The 24044-nt window shown below is 41.7% G+C and overlaps 1 protein-coding gene across 4 annotated transcripts in view; it reads right to left on the bottom strand.

The window, feature by feature from the left end:
- The window catches only part of Mfsd14a (major facilitator superfamily domain containing 14A), a 41800-nt gene that overhangs the window by 8382 nt on the left and 9374 nt on the right, over positions 1-24044 (bottom strand). The window contains exons 1-8 of one of the 4 annotated variants that reach the window (XM_006233223.5): positions 23491-23623; positions 11435-11530; positions 8401-8463; positions 7601-7728; positions 5286-5400; positions 1772-1990; positions 1320-1433; positions 514-585 (exon numbers count right to left, since the gene is read on the bottom strand). In XM_006233223.5, the coding sequence (XP_006233285.1) occupies positions 514-585; positions 1320-1433; positions 1772-1990; positions 5286-5400; positions 7601-7728; positions 8401-8463; positions 11435-11530; positions 23491-23532 (849 nt within the window). In that variant the 5' untranslated portion in view covers positions 23533-23623. Of the gene's footprint in view, positions 1-513; positions 586-1319; positions 1434-1771; positions 1991-5285; positions 5401-7600; positions 7729-8400; positions 8464-11434; positions 11531-23490; positions 23624-23841; position 24044 lie in introns of those variants that run through there. The other 3 variants (NM_001329200.1, XM_063281104.1, XM_063281103.1) reach the window with 3 other exon arrangements.

Here is a 24044-nt window from a genome sequence, read left to right on the forward strand (position 1 = left end):
AGCTTTGCTAATGCTAACAAGTTTTTGACCCTATAGACCAGACCTGCTTCTAGCCAGGCATGGTGGCACAGGTCTTCTTTAGTCCCAGCACTTAGGAGACAAGAGGATCTCTGTGACTTTGAGGCCAGCCTGGTTTACATAGTGACTTGTTATTTAAAGAGTCAGGACTACATAGTTAGGGTTTTCTGCTGTGAACAGACACCATGACCAAGGCAACCCTTATTAGGACAACATTTAATTGGGGCAGGCTTACAGGTTCAGAGGTTCAATCTGTTATCAAAGAGGGAACATAGAGCATGCAGGCAGGTGTGGTGCTGGAGGAGCTGAGAGCTCTACATCTTCATCTGAAGGCCTCTAGAAAACTGTCTAGAAGGGTCTTAAAGCCCACCCACAAGGACACATTTCCGTCACCAAGGCCACACCTCCCAATAGTGCCAAGCATAATTCAAGGCAATGCAAGGCCTTCACTGTATGAGGCTCCTCTGACATCAGTTACCTGAGGCGGGAACTCACCTGTGCAATAATGGACAGAATGCCAAGGACCGCTATAAAAGCTGCCACACTTTCTGGGGAAAATTTCATTATCTAGAAGGTTTCCAAAACAAGTGAAATTAATGAAAAAAGAAGCATAGTAAATAAACACTAGTGTAACTACATGTATATTAACATCAAATGGCTAGAAAAATGCTTACTGACGACTTTTCATTCTAATTCTAACTTACTTATACACATTTTTCTTGAGAACAAAATGGTTTATCATATTAAAAAATACCGTACTCATTTTAAAAATAACTACAATATGAGGTCCTAGGTTTCATCTCCAGTACGAAGGAGGGGGAGCAGAAATAGGTCCTCTACCAGGAGGTTAAGTTTTTGTCGGCCACTGTTTATAAAATAGTATTGTAATGTAGTCCTCTTGTCAATGGGACACAAACTAGAGTCACCCGGGAAGAGAAAACCTTAACTGAGAAAATGTTCTTATCAGATTGACCTCCAGGCAAGTCTGTGGGGACACTTCTCTGATTCATGACTGGTGGAGGACCAGAGGGCAGCCAGGAAGCAGCGTTCCTCCATAGTCTTTGCTTCCGGTCCTGCTTCCAGGCTCTGCCCTCATCTCCTTCAAAGGTGGACTGTGCAGGGAAACAGAAGCCAGACAGTCCTTTCTTTCCTGAGCTGCTTTTGGTGAGTGTTTTATTACAGCAACAGAAAGCAAACTGGGACAAGTATTCATTTTCAAAGATGAATACAGCTCCCTGAAGATGAAACACTGTTCTTACAGTGCTAAACATGACATGTTTGCTTTGGTAAGATGATCTTACCTGTCTGAGGTATAAGAAGAAGCTGGAGTACTGGCCTGCTTCGGGTAGGTAGGAGAGAAACACCGTGATACAGATCAGCAGCACTATGGAATCTTGGCCCACTTTTTTTAAAGACTAGAATAAGAGAAACATCAACACAAGCGTACATCAAAACCTCGCACTTACAACTAGTTTTCTCTTTGTTTCACCCTATTCAAACTAGTCTGAAAAATATTTCCAACTGTTAAAAAAAGAGTTTTTAAAAAGCCCTTTCGGTGGTGTTTGCTTGAATTTGCAGAACTCAGGTAGCTGTTGCAGGATGATCTACAGTACTACCTTGGGCTGCATAGTGAGACCCTGATTATAATAAATATAGAAATAAACTTTGATGTCTCCCTACTCCCCAAACATCCAGAGAGATGTATTTGTGTTCCACTGAAGCAGGTATTCTCTCTTGTCAAGTTAAAACTTACTGCAAAGGGGTCAGCCTGTTCCCAGGAAATGGGAGCGCCCCACGATGCTGGCCTCATCTTCTCAGGCAATGACTCTGGCACAGCAACAAGGATAAAACAGATGTCTAGCAGGGCTATTGCTGTAGCAAGGACCACCACTAAGCTGTCTCCATACACTCGTCCAAGGTAGGCTCCAATTGCAGGGCTGGTAACTAAGCTGGCAGCGAATGTAGCGGAAACCTGCAATCAGGAACAGAGAGGGGTTATCTGGGACGCCCCCGTCAGCACCCACCCTGCAAGCAAGCCAGCTGCAACTGCACTTTTCTTGTGCTCTCTTGCAGGAAGGTCAGCAGATCAGATTCTTGCTTAAGAAGATGGTCCAGCCTCTCAAACTTTCTCTTAAACTTTGGAGTTTGGGGTGTAAATATATTCTACAGATCAACTCATAGGAAAACAGACCTGCAAGCCAACAAGGAACTAAAAGGTGATTTGGTTAAGGAAGCGAGGAGCCCAGAACACATGAACGCACCCTTCCTGTCCTATGCTAGTGCTCAGTACAGTATCAATCCGTCCTCAGTACAGTATCAATCCGTCCTCAGTACAGTATCAATCTTTTGCACTTTCTATAAACAGTCTAAAATCATTCACTGCTATAAAAGGAGTCAACTTCATTGTGATTTTTCTCATCAACATGAAATAATTAAATGTTCATTATGATACATATTTAGGGCTGGCTAAAATCAAATGTAGAGGCTTTTAACAGCAGGATTAGAGAGAGCAAAAATATGTCACTGGGACCTTCTCTCGACCTCTGAAGAGGTGCGGACAAGCCTAGCAGAGAGAAAAATTAGGGAGAACCCAGTAACCCCAGACAAAGCTGGCTTTCCACACTGATGAACTGCAAATCAGCAGATGTGAAAGCAGATAAGGCCTAGTCAAAACCATGGTCTTCAGAAGAACTAGAAATTAGAGTCAAACTGGTAACTGCCTACCTTATGTGAGGCCACATGTTCACTCCAGTATTCAGAGGAGAAAGACAGAAGAAATAAAAGTGGAAACTTTACTTTTTCTATGCCATTTTGACTTTTGAATGTAGTTAATCAACATAAAACTGTTTAATTGCAACTTTTTGAATAATGATTAAAATGAATGCAGGTTTTTTACATTCACTCATGTATGTATGTATGTATGTATGTATGTATGTATGTATGTATGTATGTGTGCTTACGCTATATGTATACACACAGAAGTCAGAGGACAACTTGCCATAGTTGGTTCTCTATATTTTACTATGTGAAAGCCAGGAATCAAAGTCAGATCATCACCCCTTCTGATCTTTACAGGCAAAAAACTCATAGATATAAAAATAAAATGAAAAAAAAAAACAAAAAATCCCACAAACTGCTGCTCATTTGAGGGCTCTGTGTCTCTCACAATTCAAATATTAAAAAGCAGTCTCTTTTAACCCAATTCACCTCTGAATTAACAAAATGTAGTTCGTCCCAAACACAGAAACACCACAAAACAACTCCGATGGATCGGGTAAATCTCAAGAGTTCACTAAGCCGAAGGATACTAGGCATAAAATGACTGACCTACACTATGAAATTTGTATGAAACGTCTACCGACGGCAAAAGCATACAGACAGAGCACAGACTGCTGTCTGGCCTCGGTGCAGTGGATGATAAATATTCTCTGGGTCAGTGGAGATATTCAAAAACCAGACAGTAGTGGTATGTTATTATGGTGCTAGAACACAGAGCACAGAGTGGCACTTCCACCACCGCATCAGGTGAGCGCCCATCTGCAATGAGATGAACAAACGCCCAATCAGGGTCCCTCTGTGTTGTGCCCTCTCAATCCTGCCAGTCTGTGGCCATTTCCTTCTGGCAGAAAGGAGAAGCTCACGTTCTCCTTTCTCTAGATCCACATCATCTCTATGTCAGTATCATTTGCTAGGCTATGACTTTAAAGGCTGGAAATTCTTCCCTTGGTCTTTCTTAGTCAAGACCAAGAAGTGACCAGGCTAGGAAATTCTTTTTTGTTGATTTTTCTTTTGGGTGACTTACTATGTAGCTCTGGCTGGCCTGGAAATTGCTATGTAGACCAGGCTGGTCTTAAATTCAAGGACAGCTACCTGTGTCTGCCTCTGGCTCCTAGGATTAAGGTATTCGTGACTAGCCTTGTGTAGTATAGCCCCAGCAGAGTCAGAAGTAAGTCAGCCTGGGTATAGCTAAGGCCCTACTAAAAAGAAAAAGGCTTTCCTAGGGAAAATTTAGTTACTTCGGTATAACTTTAAGCTCCAACTGTATTATCATGATAATTGTATAACTGTACAAGAAATGGAGGAATTTAAAGTATACTATAAGAAAGCTGGGTTTGACTTTTTAAAAACAACAAGGACAAAAACCACTATCTATCATCGGCCCCATTATTTAAAGGTTTAGCCCCACAACTAGAACCACTAGTCCCCACCATTCTCCCTACTCTTCCTTTGCCAAATCCTTCTCCCAACGCCCTTATTTTTTATAATACCTTTGAATCAGAAATCATCTTTCATATAACTAAAATTCAGGCAGCTAAGAGCCAGTCCTCCCTCTCCCTCCTTCCCTCCCTCCCTCTCCCTCTCCCTCTCCCTCTCTCTCTCTCTCTCACACACACACACACACACACACACACACACACACACACACACACACACACATCTCGTGTTTGCTGAAACTCCTCACTGCCCTACTTCTTTCTATTTAAGTAACAATATATGACTATGGCTCTGGTAGCCATTTTATCCTTAGATTTGAAAGGAAATCAGACTGTACTGCAATTAGTCACTATAAATATTGGCAAGCAACGGTCTGTGAGCCACATAAGGTAAGAAGGTAGGGCACCCTTTCTTTTCAACTTATAGGTGTGTGTGCGTATATGCAGGGAGGTCCACCATGACACACATATGGAGGTCAGAAGTCAGTTCTTTTCTACCATGTGGGTTCTGGAGATCAAAACCAGGTCATCAGGCATGGCAGCAAGCTTATTTACATGCTGAGCCATCTCTCTGGGTCTGGTTATTACACTCTTAAAAAGGAATCGTGTACACACATGCACACACAATGGGAAAGAGACTATACATGGCTTACAATGCCTCAAAAAAGGTTTACCAAACTCTAGATTAATTCAGTGAGTTTTTAAAAGAGTAATTTTATTTCCTTATTTCAGAATTCCATTAAAAATGATAATACAAAATACACAATCATTTAAACTATATCAACACTTATAATTCCTGAGTAATAACTGTCAAAGCTTGTATGGTTCTAAGTTTTTAAGACAGTCTTGTTTAATTAGTCTAGATTAATTGATTGATATGCATCAGTCTCATTAATTCTGAGATTACAGACCCAAACCATCACATCTTTGAAAAGACTTTTCAATGCAATCTAATGAGTGACTATGAGTCTGTATTTCTTGCAGAAAGGAACACTTAATACAAGGCATTTGCAGCAGACACAGAAGATTGCTGGAAGGAACACGTATACGTACCAGCCCATAAGCCATACTTCTTTCATGCTCTTGAGTTATATCTGCTACATATGCAAATACCACAGAGAATGTTACTGCAAAAACCCCAGAAACAGAGATAACTGCAAAGTACCACCTACGAATGGAAGGCAAGCAAAAAACTGGTTAGAACAAACGCCATTACTTAAAATGCTTCTTCATGTCTATTAGTTACAATAAGAACAACTCATTTCAGCTAAGAGCTTTCTAGGACAATGCACGAATTATCACATCTATAAATCCTATGAAAATGTATTAGAAATGACACTTCATAGCAACTCAGCCTCTATAAAGAATTCAGCACCTAACATTAGGTAATATATTCTGGTAACTCTCTTATCTGAACAGTTAAACTGCCAAGGTTTTTGCTGCTTCTATTAAAAACAGCAACAAGATGCACACTAATATGATTCATTACTACTTTTCGTCTGAGTACCACACACAGACAAGTCCCTGCATGCTTGTGAGCCCGTATACACAATTTCACGTTTCCTCCAGTTATCCTTGGCTCTCCAATTTTCAGCAAAGCAAACTCTTTACACTGATGAGACCTGAATGGCAGTGCTCATAAAATTAAGACAGTTATTATAAAGAATAAACAGGGGTAGGAAGGTGGCTCATGGGTAACTAGCTTGTTGTACAAGCGTGAAGAACTGAATGCTGACCCTCAACTCTTGTGTAAAACTGAAAAGCTGACACAGAGGTGAGCCCTACGACCTCAGCATGGAGCACAGAGTAGGAGCTCGGCAGCCAGTCACGTCTAGCAGAAAAAACACGTTCCCTAGGCCTGGTGACTGTCTCCAAAGTCAAGCTGGGGTAATTGCCATTAACAAGCCTAGTATTAATCTAGCCTCCCCATGAACCCCAATGGGAAAGTACAAGCACGCACGCTCGCCTGTGCTCTCTCTCAAAAAGGAGAGAAACGGTATTTAGAAAGGCATGTTGTATTGTACTAAAACTGACTCTAGAAACCTATTGTGATGGTGACATTTAGTTTAACTGCTTAGTCATTAACATTCACCTTACCATTCTATCAGGACATCAGTGCTACTAGAAGTTTTCAAACACAGTCCTTCCCAAAATACATTTTTTGCTGGATTCCTTTGGTTAAAATTTCACGTGCATCTTTAGAGCATGTTCATCAGAGGCTTGATTTTGAAAGCTGGCATTTAACCTAGGAGAAAAGACCCTTCCACATATCTCCTAAATATTTCTAGACATTCACTGGAAATATCCACACCGTGGAGCAGAAAGAGCACTAGAGAAACAATGCAGATACATAACCCCGCTAGTTGGGAGCACTTGTTCTCCTTTTCTCTAGTGAAAAATAACACACACACCCTTTCTTTTGTTTGTTTTCTGTATTCAGGGCAGGGTTTCTCACTGTAGCCCTGGCTGTCCTGGAACTTACTCTGTAGAACAGGTTGACCTCAAACTTAAGAGAGAGGTCCACTTGCCTCTGCCTCCTGTGTGCTGGGACCATAAAGGTGTGTGTACTCCACTACACCAGCCATTCCTAGTCGTCATTAGAGAGGCTGAGAATGTTCTTTCACTAGAAGTATAGAGAAATCTGACCAAAGATATATGCCATGTAGCTAAGAGCTGGATTAAAAGAAGGTGGCATTGAAGACTGCGCCTGTAACCCAGCACTCTCTGTGACACTGGGAAGGATTCAAAGGTCAAGCCCAGTCTGTGCTATACAACAAGATCTTGCTACAAAAAAAAACTAAGTAAAACAAAACAGAACACATCAAAAGCCAGCCACGTTTGTAGTCCAACTTCCTTCCACCATTCACTTAAGGCTGACAGGCTAGCTGGGCCTCAGGAATGTTAGATGGCCGTGAAGGGAGGACAGGCAGAGTGCTGTCTGGGCCACTACGTACTCAGCCTCTGGACTGTTGAACTCAGAATCTTTTTCATATGAAAAGAAACAAACAGATTTCGAGTAAACTATCATTTTGGGCTTTTTAAATAAATCCATTCCTAATAAATATAGATGGGGATGAACTACAAAATCCCTACTTAAGAAAACAGAAGTCAGCACACCTCTCCAGTTTCTAAAGGACTGCTTCTAACAGCAGCATCTGATTCCAGATCCTCACCAACATTATTCAGACACTGGTTTTTACCCCCTGGAACCTTCTTATCTGTGTCAAAGAAAAAATATACTAAAGAATAAAATTAAATCTAAACAGATAAGTAAACTGTTCAAGAAAAATACAAGAAATAAAGAAGCATTTAGAAAGCAATAGCAGAAACAGTCGCTTCATTGTGTCTAGAAGTGAGCATATACTTACCATGGGCTGATCTTCATTAGAGGAATAGGGGCACATGTGAAAAACACTGTTAGCAGCAAGAAGGATTTTCGGCCCCAAACATCAGAAAGAGCACCAATAAGTGGGGCACTGAGGAAGGACAACAAACCCTAGGGATCCAAATGGTAGAAAAGGATGTGGGCTACACGCGAGCCAACAATCAACTACTTGCTGAACAAAAAACTTTACAGCAACTCTACTTCTAGGATGAACAAATCATTTAGCTTTAAATAAACAGTAACTTCCTTCTTATCCATATTGTTCTAAACGTTCTTTAGTCACCTGTTGGCCTCTGTCTGAGTGTTAAATATGAAATGCTAAGGCACTTCCCATCCTCAGGAACTAAACCAGCAACTGTGGAAGACTATCCCAGGTTATCTGTTTTATACTGGTAAATAGATTATCTGTTTATAAAAAGACTATATATATGGATGAAGAGTTTGGGAGTAAATTTTTTCTTTCTCACCATTATCCTCAACACCTAAGTTTGTACTGTTATAAGAGCACTAACTCTCTTAAACAAGAATTGTAATATAAAACAAGAAATATAAAGTCTAAGTCAAAGCTTATATAAAACCCAGAGTCAAAAAGAATACCTCAAATTATACTGTTATCTAGTTATAAAAACTTTATTCCTCAGGGATTAGGTAATCAGCATACAAAACTATATATATATATATATATATATATATATATATATATATATATATGTATATGTATATATGTATATATATGTATATATGTATATGTATATATGTGCATACGCATAGAATTAACCATACCTTTACTCCTTGAATTAGGCCATTCATCAGAAATGTATGTTTAGGGAAGGTTTCATGCAATACCTAAGACAATAAAAACCACATTATATTTTACTCTTGGTAAAATGTCCACATTAACAATTTCAAACAACTCCTGCCCTTGGTTTTTCTTTTCTTTTCTTTCTTTCCATCCTTCCTTTTTTCCAAGACAGGGATTCTCTGTGTAGCCCTGGCTGTCCTAGAACTTGCTCTGTAAACCAGGCTGGTCTTGAATTCAGAGATCCACCTGCCTTTGCTTCCCGAGTGCTGGGATTAAAGATGTGGGCCGCCTCCACCAAGCTCAAACAGCCTTTTAGAATACAATCTAGTTTTATTTCATATGGTTTTCCAGATTAGCATGGAGCTGTGGGCTCCTAGAGATGGAGCAGTTGAGCTCTTGCCTGGCTTGGAAGCCAATGCTTCTTGCATTCAGAACACTGACTGTTCTGACAATGAGGAAGGGCCATGAGAGGAAGAAATACTGTTGAGCATACTCATGGCGTCTTGCAAGAACTAAGAAATCTCCCCTGTTCTTTAGTTCCTCTTCCTGCCAATGACAAGAAACCTGGGAAACATTCATTGTAAATAAAATGGGGAAACTTAGAAGATTGGAGTTGAGCTCTATGGCAGAGCCCTGTCTGCGATTTACACCCTGCAGAGAGAGGAAAGGAACAATGAAAAGAAATCCAAGTAAAACGTGAATTAAAGAAGTTCATCAAAGGAAGGTCAGCAGCATGGCAGAACCAATGGCAACTTGGAAAGCCCTCTCCAGGGGGCTATGCAAAGACTGTGACTATGAGGGGACAGACTGTTCTGGGTGTGACACAGGTGGACTACCAAATCATTAGGATATTTCTAAACATCTGGGGTCAGAGTCTTGGATCTCTTGCTTGCAGCCCTTGGGCAAAATACCTTTTTTTAACTGATTTTTTAATTAATTAAAATTAAATTTAATTTAAATAAAAAAAAAGAAGTTCATCAATGAGAAGACAGATGCTTCTGTTTGTGTTTTTATTTATATTTCAAGATTTTGAATCAGTAGCTCCCAATCAAGTGGGCTTTAACCTGGAGAGGAATGGGGGACAATAGCACCAGCACCTACTAAGACAGCAACATTGCTAAGCAACCTACTATGTGCACAAGGCAGCTCTCTTGTTTGCTGGGGATAATAATAATTATCTAGTTTCAAAATAGCAAAGTTACAACTGGAGGTTTTAGAATATTGATTAGCATGCATGAAGCCTACACCAATTCCCAGGACAGGAAGGAAGCAAGCGAGTGAGTGGGCAATGACACCGTGAGGCATCTCTCCCTCTCTCTCTCTTTTTTAAAGGGTGTGTGTGTGTGTGTGTGTGTGTGTGTGTATCACATGCTTGTTAGTATCTACGGAGGTCTGAATTACAGATGGTTTTGAACTGCCCAATGGAGGTGCTGGGAACCAAACTAAGGTCCTCTGTACGATGGGCAAGTGCTCTTAACCACAAAACCTCTCATCTCCAGCTTCTGAGACGTCTTTCTGTTAGGTACAATAAAGAGCAGAGCACGCTCTCAGGGGTTAACCTCAGCCATCAAAACCCATTTATCAGGGCCGGAAGTAAACACGGCTCAGAGGCAGGGCACTTACTTACCCAGCTGGCACAAAGAAGCCCTAGATTCTTTTTGTTCAATTTTCCTAGAATAAGCTTTAAGGCCTAGAAATTTTGGAAGCATCACTAAACAGATAACACATTCTAATTAATTGTCTCTATTTGACTTACACTCCTAATGACAGAGACAAAGGCTACCAAGGAGCTAATGTTCTTGTCATCCCTAGATACACAGTGAATAGATTTCAGGAGGACCTTCACGTCATACCTAACACATTTCTATACTGTAATTCCAGCTCCTATGTGAGCTGAGGCAGGAGCGTTAGAGAGTTCAAGGTAAGCCTGGGCAGCACACTGATACCTGTAAAAGCAAGGGTGTGCATCAGATGCACACAAACTTACCTCTGAAGAACTAATGACACATTTTAGGTAAATTAGCTGTACTTTTTAAAAAGAAAAGGATCTCAATAAAATGCATTCAAATTGGCATTCTTATAACTAAACCTTGTTAGACATCAATATTTTATACACGGAAAGCAATGATTATGCAGGTGTAGATCAATCTGTCAAGCAATATGGGTTGTGAACATTTTTAGACTCTTGCAATCTACTTATATGGTCATTTGATTTCTTTTTTTAATGAACACTCTTTAAAGTCTCATGAGTATAAAATGATCAAGCTCATGACCATACATACAAATAGGCAAATTGTTTTACACTTGTCCTCTATGGGCCTGAAGGATGGCTTAGCGGTCAAGAGCACTCACTGGCTGCTCTTCTAGAGCCTCAGAACTGTCTGTAAATCACTTCCGGGAGATCTAATACCACTGTGCAGGCACCAGGCATGCACGTGGTGGGCATACATACAGGCAGCAAAACACACATACACATAATTTTTTTAAAATTAGGTAAATTCTGAGATTCTGTAATCCATTCAAGATACAGAGTCCTCTCTAGATGGGAAGCTCATTCAATTCTTTTTTTCGGCACTGACAGGAGGAAATTATCCATCACCTGAGCTGTTTGGTTCATTAAAACAGATTTCTATGATTCCAAATCTAGGAAAACATAGGTACCATCAGTTTCACCCTTTGTAGATCTTAAGCTCAAACGAAAGAAACCTGAGTTAGAGAACAAAGCTATGCAATGTACTTCAGAACAATTACGTTGAGTCATACGGGCCCTCGAGTTCACCTTCCTTAAACCTGTCAGTGTAAAAGCCCCTCCTCTTACCTAACAGGTGACTAAGTCTCTGCTTGGACACAGCCAATGACAGGCCCATCCACACACCTGTGCCACCACCACCCTAGGTAAGGAATACTTGTAAGAGGTCGCAAAAGCAGCAAGTACATTCAGTGTTGGTTAGCTATGGAAAACAGGCCATCTTTTCTGCCACAGAAAAAGTGGTATGTACATCAAAGATTACTTACCACCAATGTGGGTGCTGTCAGTAGTCCCCAAGCAAAAAACTCCAAAAAGATGACGATAACCGCATGATAAACACTAGGGGAGCCTATTCCTTGAGGCTGTTGAAAGACATGTTTTCAAAAGTTAAAGAAGTCACGGTGTACTCCTGAAGAACTCACAATGACAAAGATATTCAACACTTACTGATTAAGAACACACTACCTAACGATGGGGATAGTTAGTCTAAACTACAGCTTGGACTCTAACCAATTTTAGTCTTTCAGTAGAGGAGTTGCATTCAAAGAAACACCCCAGGTATCCTGTCACAACAAAGACAAGTTAATACACACTAGTTACGAATGAATTCTAGGGGCTGGAAAGATAGCTCCGAGGTTAACAGCACTTACTCATTAGTCTTTCGGGTGACCTGGGTTTGATTTCTAGCACCCACATCCTGGCTAACTGTAACTCTAGTACTAGGGGATCCAACACCCCATTATGGCTTCTGCAGGCACCAGGCACACATGCAGTGCAAATATGCATTCAGGCAAAACAGCCATACACATAAAATAAAAATAAATCTTTTAAAAAAGTGGATGTGTGGGGAAGCAACTCCAGAGCTCGAGAAGGCATCCGATGATGCCAGCCTATTACTTTAGGGACAAAAATTAAGTTCCCTCCCCTATTTTTTGTATCCTAAGGCATACCAAAGGGGCCAATGCCTGACTCCTACTGACAACTGTTATATGGTTGCTAGGTGATTGAGGGTAGCCTACATACAGTCAGTCCTGCAGTAACAATGACTCAACTTACTGTTTCCAACTTTACAACAGAACAAAGACAATAATACATTCAGAAGAAAGCAGACCACAAATTTTGGTTTCTTTCCAGGGTTTGTGATACATAGCACAAAACTTCCATGGCACTGAGAAGTGGCTGCAAGCCACAGCTCCCAGCCAGCCGTGTCCTCAAGAGCTGACGAAAGTTCAACGGTCACCCATATGCAGTACCCTGGGTGGCAGTGCCTCCAAGAGCTCGGCTGACTCCCAAGCATGTGCTATCAACTACGGTGCTTTCTGCCTCCTAGAGAAGGGATGGTTTACTTATAGAAAACAAAAACTTTGGTGTTTTATTTTATATACTTGGATGTTCAGGGATGCATATTCGGGAGAAGAGGGGTCTCGAGTGGAAGTTTGCAGGACACTCATCTAATGCACCCCACTTTCATTCTCACTGGGAAGGATATGGGTACTCCACCAACCTAAGCCGCACTTTGAACACCTACAAACTGAACGTGATAAAACCTTACAAATAGCCAACTACAGTCAAGCGGCCATCAGTACTTAGGATGGACCCTAACCTCAGGACTGGTCTCAGTGTCTCACTCATTATTTTAAAATAATCTAACCAAAAAGTATTTGACATAGTGGATTTCCTGTCTTATACCTTGAGAAAGTCACCTACTATGAAGGATAAGCAAGCACATCTCCTTTCACAAAGACAAAACCACCTTCAGGGATCTTGACGCACCCTGACTAAAAGTACCAACTGTGGTTAGGACAAAACGGCAACCAACAGATTGGGAAAAAATCTTTACCAATCCTACAACAGATAGAGGCCTTATATCCAAAATATACAAAGAACTCAAGAAGTTAGACCGCAGGGAGACAAATAACCCTATTAAAAATGGGGTTCAGAGCTAAACAAACAATTCACAGCTGAGGAATGCCGAATGGCTGAGAAACACCTAAAGAAATGTTCAACATCTTTAGTCATAAGGGAAATGCAAATCAAAACAACCCTGAGATTTCACCTCACGCCAGTGAGAATGGCTAAGATCAAAAACTCAGGTGACAGCAGATGCTGGAGAGGATGTGGAGAAAGAGGAACACTCCTCCATTGTTGGTGGGGTTGCAGACTGGTACAACCATTCTGGAAATCAGTCTGGAGGTTCCTCAGAAAATTGGACATTGAACTGCCTGAGGATCCAGCTATACCTCTCTTGGGCATATACCCAAAAGATGCCCCAACATATAAAAAAGACACGTGCTCCACTATGTTCATTGCAGCCTTATTTATAATAGCCAGAAACTGGAAAGAACCCAGATGCCCTTCAACAGAGGAATGGATACAGAAAATGTGGTACATCTACACAATGGAATATTACTCAGCTATCAAAAACAATGACTTTATGAAATTCGTAGGCAAATGGTTGGAACTGGAAAATATCATCCTGAGTGAGCTAACCCAATCACAGAAAGACATACATGGTATGCACTCATTGATAAGTGGCTATTAGCCCAAATGCTTGAATTACCCTAGATGCCTAGAACAAATGAAACTCAAGACGGATGATCAAAATGTGAATGCTTCACTCCTTCTTTAAAAGGGGAACAAGAATACCCTTGGCAGGGAAGAGAGAGGCAAAGATTAAAACAGAGACTGAAGGAACACCCATTCAGAGCCTGCCCCACATGTGGCCCATACATATACAGCCACCCAATTAGACAAGATGGATGAAGCAAAGAAGTGCAGACCGACAGGAGCAGGATGTAGATCGCTCCTGAGAGACACAGCCAGAATACAGCAAATACAGAGGTGAATGCCAGCAGCAAACCACTGAACTGAGAATAGGACCCCCGTTGAAGGAATCAGAGAAAGAACTGGAAGAGCTTGAAGGGGCTCGAGACCCCATATGTACAACAATGTCAAGCAACCAGAGCTTCCAGGGACTCAGCCACTACCCAAAGACTATACATGGACTGACCCTGGACTCTGACCCCATAGGTAGCAATGAATATCCTAGTAAGAGCACCAGTGGAAGGGGAAGCCCTTGGTCCTGCTAAGACTGAACCCCCAGTGAACTAGACTGTTGGGGGGAGGGCGGCAATGGGGGGAGAGTGGGGAGGGGAACACCCATAAGGAAGGGGAGGGGGGAGGGGGATATTTGCCCGGAAACCGGGAAAGGGAATAACACTCGAAATGTATATAAGAAATACTCAAGTTAATAAAAAAAAAAAAAAGAAAAAGAAAAGAAAAACAACTATTTTCAAGGAAAGGAAACAAAGCTATATTTCACTGGACTAATATTTTGCACTGTGATTTTGATTAAAACAACCTTCATACGTCTGTCAAAAAAAAAAAAAAGTACCAACTCTGGTTTTGGTGTCTGCACATCAAGCCCAGGGCCCTGCATATGCTAGACAAGGGCTCTACCACCGAGTTATACCTCCCCACCCTCCTTAGATCTTATTCTTATTAAATGCTAGTGAAAACTTGTGCTTTGAAATAACTGAACATTTTAAATCATGTGTGCTTGTCAGAATACTACTGCAGAAAGCTACTTTACTTAACCTTCAAACTTCCCGCAGTACAAACAAGTTACACGACAATAATCTGCAACTTTTGGTAGATACCATGATCAAATTGGTAAGTAGTAATCCTAAATATGTTTGTTGGAACAAAATACATAACCTAAGAAAACAGCCTGCTAATTTATCCGCATACACCCATTTGAAGCAAACACTGAAGTGTAAGCTGCTGAGACACTGCCTACCACACACCTACCAAAGACAGCCCAGCTGGGACTCTGTGTCTATAGCAAGGGATTCTGCACCCACCAACCCTACCAACTGCACAGCAAAATTCATGTCCATACTGAACATGAGCTGTTCTGTCACTATTCCCTAGGAAGTATAGCATACCAGCTGCTACAGAGCAGTGGCACTGCATGAGACGTTTAAGTCGTCTGGAGATGAGAGAGTACACAGGAGCCATATTCCTGTTACCCACAACAATATGTCATTTTTGAGCACCAGCATCTTCTGGCATGGCAGAGAAGTCTTGGAACCAGTCCCAAGGATATGTAGGGGGAAAGAAAATACACGTCCTTAAGACTGTTAGCAGATGTCTAGGTCTATAAAGATCCTCTGCCGTGTGCAATATCCTGAGGCCATCTTCATATGGAGTAGAACGCATTGGGGACTGGGTCTAAACACTGACTATTCTCTTTAAAAGCAGGAAGAAGAGTGAGGGGGTGGCCCAGTGGCAGCCCTGGCATATATGAGGCCCTAGGTCCAACCCTCCACAGTAGGTGCTGGAAGAGTCAGAGGAAAGGATCCATGGTATTCTTTTCTGGGCACATTTTATTTGGCAGAAAATATAGCAACTACTTTTTAGGTAGATTCCCAGCTACCAATGTCTCTAACTACAAACTTGGGGGACCCAATACCTTCTTACAGCCTTAAATGGCAAAAAATGCACAATGCACATCCAAGTCAAGCAGTCACACACATTAACTTTCTTGTTTTGTTTTCCAAGACAGGGTTTTCCTGTGTAGCTCTGGCTGTCCTGGAACTCGTTTTGTAGACCAGGCTGGCCTTGAACTCACAGAGGCCTATCTGCTCCTCCCTCCTGAGTACTGAAACTAAAACTGTGTGCTACCACATCCAGCCACATTAAAATTTTAAAAATAAATCTCTAAAGTTGTCTGGAACGGTGGCACACTCCTAGAATTCTAGAATTCCATCATTTGAAAGAAGTAGTTAAAAAAGGGGGGAGGGGGCTGGAGAGATGGCTCAGTGGTTAAGAGCACTGGTTGCTCTTCCAGAGGTCCTGAGTTCAAATCCTAGCAACCACATGGTGGCTCACAACCAAGACGAGCCAGGTTGGGGATCCAATGCCCTCTTTTGGTGTGTCTGAAGACAGTACTCACATACATAAAAATAAAATCTTAAAAAAAAAAAAAAAAAAAAAAAAGGATCTGGAGTTTAAGGTCATCCTCACCTGCACGATGAAGTTCCTGACCACCCTGGGCTACGTGAGACCCTATCTCCGAAGAAAACAGTCAATCTTCCTAAGTTACTCTACAGAACTATACATTTTCATATATACATATATGCATTAGGTTAGATCTGCATACAAGGGGGATGTATTCCCCCGCCCCCGAGTTTGAGTTACCCTCATCACTTAATGTTTTCTGGGTCTTTCTATTTCTTTCTAACCCTCATAATCCCAGCTTTTCTTTACAGACTATCCCACTTGTACGTGTGCCACATTTTCCTTACCCGTTCATCTGCTGCTGAGCAGACATCTAGGCTGCTTTCATTTCTTTGCTACTAGGATGTACAGCGGTATTAGTGTCAGTACAGTGTAGCATTAGGAAGGAGACTAAGGTGGCACTGGTCTCAACTCTCATAATTCTTTTCTTTTCTGTTAATTAGGGCATTCAAATGTCATGGAGTTTCAGCTGTAAAAACACCTGCTGCGACAAACCTATTTGGTCCTCAGGACCCACAGAAAGATGGCTGACTGACTCCTGAGGCTTGTCCTCTGAACACTAGACATGCACATGGCACACATGCTCACTCACGAACACCTGCTCACACTCAGTAATAACAGCAACCATGACGTTGTAACGGATAGTCAACGTATAAAAAGAATAATAATAGCTAAGTGTAAGACCTTGGTTGACGGTCCCCCGCTTCAGAAGAGCCACTCTTGTGTACTGTGAGTCACTGAGATGTGTAGAGTAGGGACTGGGCAAACACTTAAATGGCCACCTTGGTCTGGCTGTGTATTGATTATACTTTTGAATTCATTAAAATGAAATGATCTTATTTCGTACAAAAAAGTATCTAGCTTATCAGTGGTGTAGTCCCATGCCTACATTAAAAAAAAAAAAAAAAAGAAGAAGACCTTAGAAAAACAAGTGAACCTGGGTGTGGGAGATGGGTCAGTGGTTAAGAACACTTGCTTTTCTTCCAGAGAACCCAGGTTGTATTTCCACCACCCATGCTGGCTCTCAACCATCTGTAACCCTGTAACTTCAGTTCCAGGGAATCCAATGCCCTCTCTGGCCTCTGGGAGCACACAGCAAGTAAAACAACACATACACAAAACATAAATAAATCTAAATAAACACATGTACTTTAAACAGTAGTGTTATAGTTAATACATATTGCAAAAGACAATGACTTAACAACTGGTAGGATGTATTTTGAAATGGCACAAATCGCTTTGGGTCCAAGCATCTTTCTTTTCCTCTGTCTCTCAGAGACAAGGTTCCATGTTGCTCAAGCTATTGGAATTTGCAGTGCAGCTCAGACTGTCCTCACTTCACAGTCCTCTTGCCTCACGGTTCTAAGAGCTCTTGACTTTAGATGCATGCCACCATTCCCAACTTTCCTTCTTAACCTCAGACACTTTGACCATATCTTTAGATGCACTAAAACTTAGAGCCGAAACTTTTACTGCTATGTACAGGCTACTTTCATGGGTAAAATGGTGGTTAGCAAATTACAGACATCCTTTAACATATAATAAGTAACTTACTCTATGGTTACTTAATGCTGATCTCAAACAGACCTGCTCTTAAATTTGAGAAAGACTACTAAACTGGGGAAACACAGAAACATTTGTATTAAAATCGGAAACAAGAAAAAGGTGTCTACTTCCTTTACTCATCAATAAAGCACATGAAGTCCTAGAGCAGTGAAGACAAACAGAAAAGACACAACTAGGAAAGGGAAATGCCAAACATTCCTACTTGCAGATTACATAATTCCTTAAACTAGAGCCTAAAGACAAAACCCAGATAAAGTGCCAATAAACACTCTTATTAACATATACAGATGTACATTCTTATTAGTAACCTTCCTATACATACATAACAAGTGCTCTGAGGAGAAAATTAGGAAAATAATCCCATTCACAACTGTCTAAAAATAAATATTTAGGGGCCATAGACATAACTCAGCAAGATAAGATCATTAACTGCCCTTGCAGAAGATTTAGGTTCAAATCCCAGCACCTACAAAGTGGCTCACAACCATCTGGAATGCCGATCCCAGAAGATCCACGTTCTCTTCTGGTCTCCAAGAACACCAGCCACAAATGTGATACACAGATGTACATTCAGGTAAAACACTCATACACACAAAAGTAAACAAATGCCTTGGAGAAAACATAACTAAAGAAATATATGATGAGATTTGAAAACATTGAAGAAAGTAATGAAGAGAACACTGGAAAACAGAATGACACCGCATGTTTACAGGTTAGAAGCATATTGGAAAATGACCATCTTACAAAAAGCTATCTACAAACTCAATGCAATCCCCATCAAAATTCCAATGCCATTCCTCAAACTAGAAAATAAAACAAAGAAAAATAAATATTCAGGGCCTGGAGAGATGACTCAATGGTTAAGAGGACTGTTTGCTCTTCCAAAAGTCCTGAGTTCAAATCCCAACAACCACACGGTAGCCTACAACCATCTGTAATGAGATCTGATGCCCTTTTCTGGTGTGTCTGAAGACAGCTACAGTGTACTAATATATAATAAATAAATCTTTTAAAAAATAGCCAAAGCAATCCTTTGCAGAAAGACCAATGCTAGGGCATAACAATGTCCTGAAATATATGACAGAGACGTGGTAAACAAACAAACAAACAAAAAACAGCCTGGTATTTGCACAAAACAGTCACGGAGTTACACAGAAATGAAAGGGGAACCCAGAAATCAGCCACCTAAATGTTGACAGATGCACAGAAACATGTACTGGAGAAAGGAGATTCTTTACCTAATGGTGCTAGATTTCCAAATATGGAAGAATGAACTAGATCCCTAGATCACACCTTGCACAAAATCATCAGAATGGATCGAGACCTGGGCCGTGGAACCTGAGGAGCAGGCAAGGACTTTCTAAAAGAGACATCAATAGCACAGGGGAATGGCAAGAATGGACAAGTGGGTTACATGAAATTAAGAAACTTCTGGACAGCAAGGGTGGACGCTGGCTAGAGAATGGGAGAAAATTCTTGCTACATCTGACAGATTACACAAAGAATTTAAAAAAGTAAACAGTAAATTAAACAACCCAATCAATAGTGAGCCAATGAAATGAAGTGGGGGTCAGAGGATAATGATCAACAGACACATGAAAAAATGTCCCATGTCACAAGAGAAATGCAAATTTAAACTGCACTGACATCCCATCACTTTAGTCAGACAGTCATTATGAGGGAAAAACCAAATGCTAGCTAGGAAGCCAGCAAAAGGGCGTCCTTATGCACTCACGGCTGGTGGGGATAGAAGGTCCTCCAACACTATGGCCTAACACTATGGACATGTACAGAGGTTTCTCAAAACAGATCTACAAGATCAGGGTCCAGCACTCCTTGGTAATACACACCCAAAGAAGCTACTACTTAACAGAGGAACAGATAAAGAAAACATATATCCACAGCGCAATTATTTTCAGCCATAAAGAACAATTAATGTGGTGGTGCACACCTTTAATCCCAGCACTTGGGATGCAGAGGCAGGCGGATCTGAGTTTGAGCCCAGCCTGGTCTACAGAGTGCATTCCAAAGGCCTCGCAGAGAAACCTGCTCTTGAAAAACCTAAACAAAACAAAGCAACAAACCAACTAATGTAGTCTGCATGAAAGTCGGCACAACTGGAGACCGTAAGGGAATGAACTAGGTGAGTCTCAGGAAGACACCCCATGTTTTCTCTCATGTATGACTCTTTAATTTTACAGACACACAAAATCATGGATGTATTTATGTCATGAAAGTAGAATTAAATTGTCTAGTGGAACAAAGAAGCCTTGGGAGATGGCAAAAAAGGGAAGGTCAGGGATGGGGAGCTACTGTCAAAGTACGTCACACAGTGAACGAAAAGTGCCCTTACGCAATTACTGTGTGCAATTGCAGTACTGTGCGTAATGGATACAAGCAAAGGATGGTTTTAAAAGGGTAAAGTATGTCTAAATAAAAATACCTTCCTAGTATTAATGTATTTCACATAAACAAAATAGTGACTTCTTCACTTGTTACATTTGTATAAATATATCCTTTGTATTTATATATATGTACACACACATATGTGTGTATATGTATATATGTGTGTGTGTGTGTGTATATATATATATATATATATATATATATATATATTAACTATCTCCCCTTAGCTTAATAAACTTAGTTAAGTAAAAAATCAAGGGGAGAATAAAATCTGCCAAGAAAAATTTGCAAACTTTAGAGTAAACTTAACTGTTACACACTGGGACTGTGGCTCACCCATAAAGTGCTTGCTTAGCATCTGTGAAAACCTGGGTTTATTTCCAGCAACCTCAACAAAACTTCTCATACAGCTTAATCTGGTTTACCTTTGTTCTACAGTACTTAAAGCTGCAACAGATTAGTCCTATGCAGGCCTCACTGCAGACTGAATGCAATTGCAAGGGAAAATAAATTAGCAGCATACCGTGAGGGTACTACTTAATGGCAGAGCACTTGTCTAGCATGTGTGAGGTCATGAGTTCAATCTGCAGCACAAGTAAGTTATGACTAACCCAGCTCATTCAGAACCATTCATCTCTTCAACTGATAACTGTAAATCTACTCTAATTTTTGCCAAAACAAACTTAGAACATTAATCCTAAAAAGAATAGAGACTTGGATTACTCACTGAGCAACTGTGTCAAATCCTGTCAAAAATTGCCAATAGCATAACACCTTTAAAGGCTGAAACTGTGATGTCAGTACAGTAGCTCTACAGCAATCCACAACACAACACAACGCACGAGAGGAAACCAAAGCCTGCTTCCCTGAACAAAGGAGGGAGAGGAGGAAGAGGCCTGGAAAAATGTCCGGTGGTAAAGATTGCCTGCTAGCAGCTCTTCCACAGGACCTTGGTTTGATTTTGGGGACTCCTAACTCCAGTTCCATGGGATCTGATGCCCCCCCACCCCCGCCTCCAAAGTCTGCGCACTCACTGGTGAGACATATATGCAGGACAACATTCATACATGTAAAAACCATCATGTTCACAACAGTAGTGTAATTTATATGTAGACAGGCAGGAAAGCAATGTCATCTTAAAACTAAATACTCTCTCTCACACGCATGCACGCGCGCGCGCGCGCGCACACACACACACACACACACACACACACACACACACACACACACACACACACGCTATCCATCCATCTACCCAACCACATACTAAGGCTCTTAAGAACGGACACTGGAGAGGTGGTTTAGCATTGTGACTGAGCACTTCTGCTCTTGCTACAGAGTCCTGGTGTTTGGTTCTCAGCTCTCACGCTGCAGTTCATAACCATTTGTAACTCAAGTTCCCGAGGATGTGATCCCCTCTTCTGACCTCCTCAGGCACCAGGCAATCACACTGAACAAATACATACATTCAGGCAAAAACACTCCTGTGTGTTTGTGTCTATACACTTTTTAAAATAAATAATCTTTGTTCTTCTTTTTTAAATTTTACTTCTTTGTTTTTGTGGGGTTTTGTTACAATATATATTTTATTTTTTCAAGATCTATTTATTTATTTTATGTATATGACTACACTGTAGCTGTCTTCAGGCACACCAGAAGAGGACATTGGATTCCATTACAGATGGTTGTGAGCCACCATGTGGTTGCTGGGAATTGAACTCAGGTCCTCTGGAAGAGCAGTCAGTGCTCTTAACCGCTGAGCCATTTTTTCAGCCCCACTTTGTTCTGTTTTTTTGAGACAAGGTTTCTCCATGTAGCTTGGCTGAACTGAATTCACTCTGTAGACCAGACTGGTTTTGAACTCAGAGATCCACCTGACTCTGCCTACTGAGTGTTGGGATTACCACCTGGCTCAGAAATAATGAAAAGGAAAATGAAGTATAGTAAGGTGGGAAAGGACAGTGTTGTTAAGACCTCAGCCTTCAAGAGAAGTATTCATTGATTTAGTGTGCCACCAAGACATTTTTACTAGTGAAAAGTAGTATTTTGTGTACCAAAGCTTTGTGTACTAAAGCAAGCCACAAATTTGCTATATCTTTATAAATAGCAAAAAAATACTTAAAACAATCAAAGCCTCTCCTTGCCAGGCACACACCTATAATCCAGAGGTAGGGAGATCATAAGTTTGAAGTCATTCTGAGCTACCTAAGATCTTAAAAACAAAACAAAAACAAGTATCTCTTCTCAAAGTCAGAATCTGGAATGAATCATCTGTAGGCTGACACAGGCTCTAAGTTTGATCCTCAGTATCTCATTAAAAAAATATTTTACAGAGCAAACCAAACAAAAATCCAAACTACGATACAAAAGGTCTACTTCTTAATTGGCTTGATTCTTGTCTTTTGCAAGACAAGAATCATTGGTCATTGGTCTTAAATATCACATGGCTTTATAAAATATGCTTTGTAAAATTTTATCTTTCTATACCTGACAACGACAATATTCTTTCCCCTCAATATAATTCCTACGAACTTGGTCAAAACAGTTAAAGCGAATTTATCAAGGTAATACTTTGATCAGGTACAGTAAAAAGGATCTGGAAAACGTTGAACTCGTTTTTCAATAAATGTCAAAGCTATGACAACTAATAAATCTGACAGTTAACTGAACATATTCTGAAATCGTTCCATATGTCCAAAGCTTTCTAAATGTTGGCAGTTGGACTAGGCCGTGTTCTCAAATGTCAAAAGAAAGTTGTCATTTATTTCGAACTAATTTCAGCAAATCCTCTGTGGTGGCCTACTTACATATTTAGTGCTTTGCTAGCATTGACCAAGGCTCCATTAAACTACAAACAAATGGAAAGAAACAATGTCTGCAACTTCAAGGCAGAGACACATCTTACTTTTCCATTCTATTTCCGAACGTGATACCAAAGGATTCAGCAAAGATCAGAGTGTAACACTACAACACACAGCACAACACAAAGTGTACGTTTGTTTTTCCAATGACAAATCCTATATCGGCGTCTGGTAGCCTACTGCACAGAGCATAAAGTTTTCTGCGAATAACGACAGTCTAAAACACACATTTTTAGCCTCAGCCCGCCTGCCAGAGTTTTTCCCCGATCCTCACGCCAAGACCAATTCTAAAGACTGTTATTTTGAGGTACAAGGTGATGATTTCTCTAAAGGAGAGGATATGGGGGCCCCAGATAAGGTCAGGCTTCCGACACCGGGAGAGGAGGCGAGCCCATCCCTAGACTAGGTAGCGGAGGAGCTAAGAGCCGCTGCACCGGCTCCTGGCGATCGCGAAGGAACACACGTACCCTGGCCCAGCGGGCCGCAGCGGCGGCCACCCGCCACAGCATACGGAGCGCAAGGCTGCCCAGCCTCCCCGCGCGCCGCGCTGGGCCTGGCGAGGCTGCCGAGGGACCGACGCCTCCTCCCCGAGGCCGGGAGCACGTGGGCCGAGGCCGCAGGCTCCGGAGACGCAGCGCCGGGTCGCAGGTGCGAGCGGCCTCCAAAGGAGCCAGGCCGCGGAGACCGCAGGCCGAGACGGCGGTACCGCCGACAGCGCGGGAGGGCAGGGCGCTCCCGGCCCGGCGAAGGCGGAAGCGGGGGTAAGAGCGAGCTGGGCCCGCGCCGGGGCCGCCCTGCGGCGCTCAACCAGCACTCACCGTGCCTCCGTCCTTAATGATGATCTTTTTGGCCAGCATGATACTGCGGTTCGCGGCCCGTTTCTTTTTCTTCCCCTGGGTCATTTTACCATCCTCGACTCCCGGCGCTGCAGCAGCCACTCAGGGGGCGGGCGGCCCCAGCGGCGAGTGCGGTCCCGCCACTACTGCCGGGCCGAGCCGCTCAGGGCGCACGCCGCCATCTT

This window comes from Rattus norvegicus, chromosome 2 (assembly GCF_036323735.1).
Source record: "Rattus norvegicus strain BN/NHsdMcwi chromosome 2, GRCr8, whole genome shotgun sequence".
NCBI classification, from domain to species: Eukaryota; Metazoa; Chordata; class Mammalia; order Rodentia; family Muridae; genus Rattus; species Rattus norvegicus.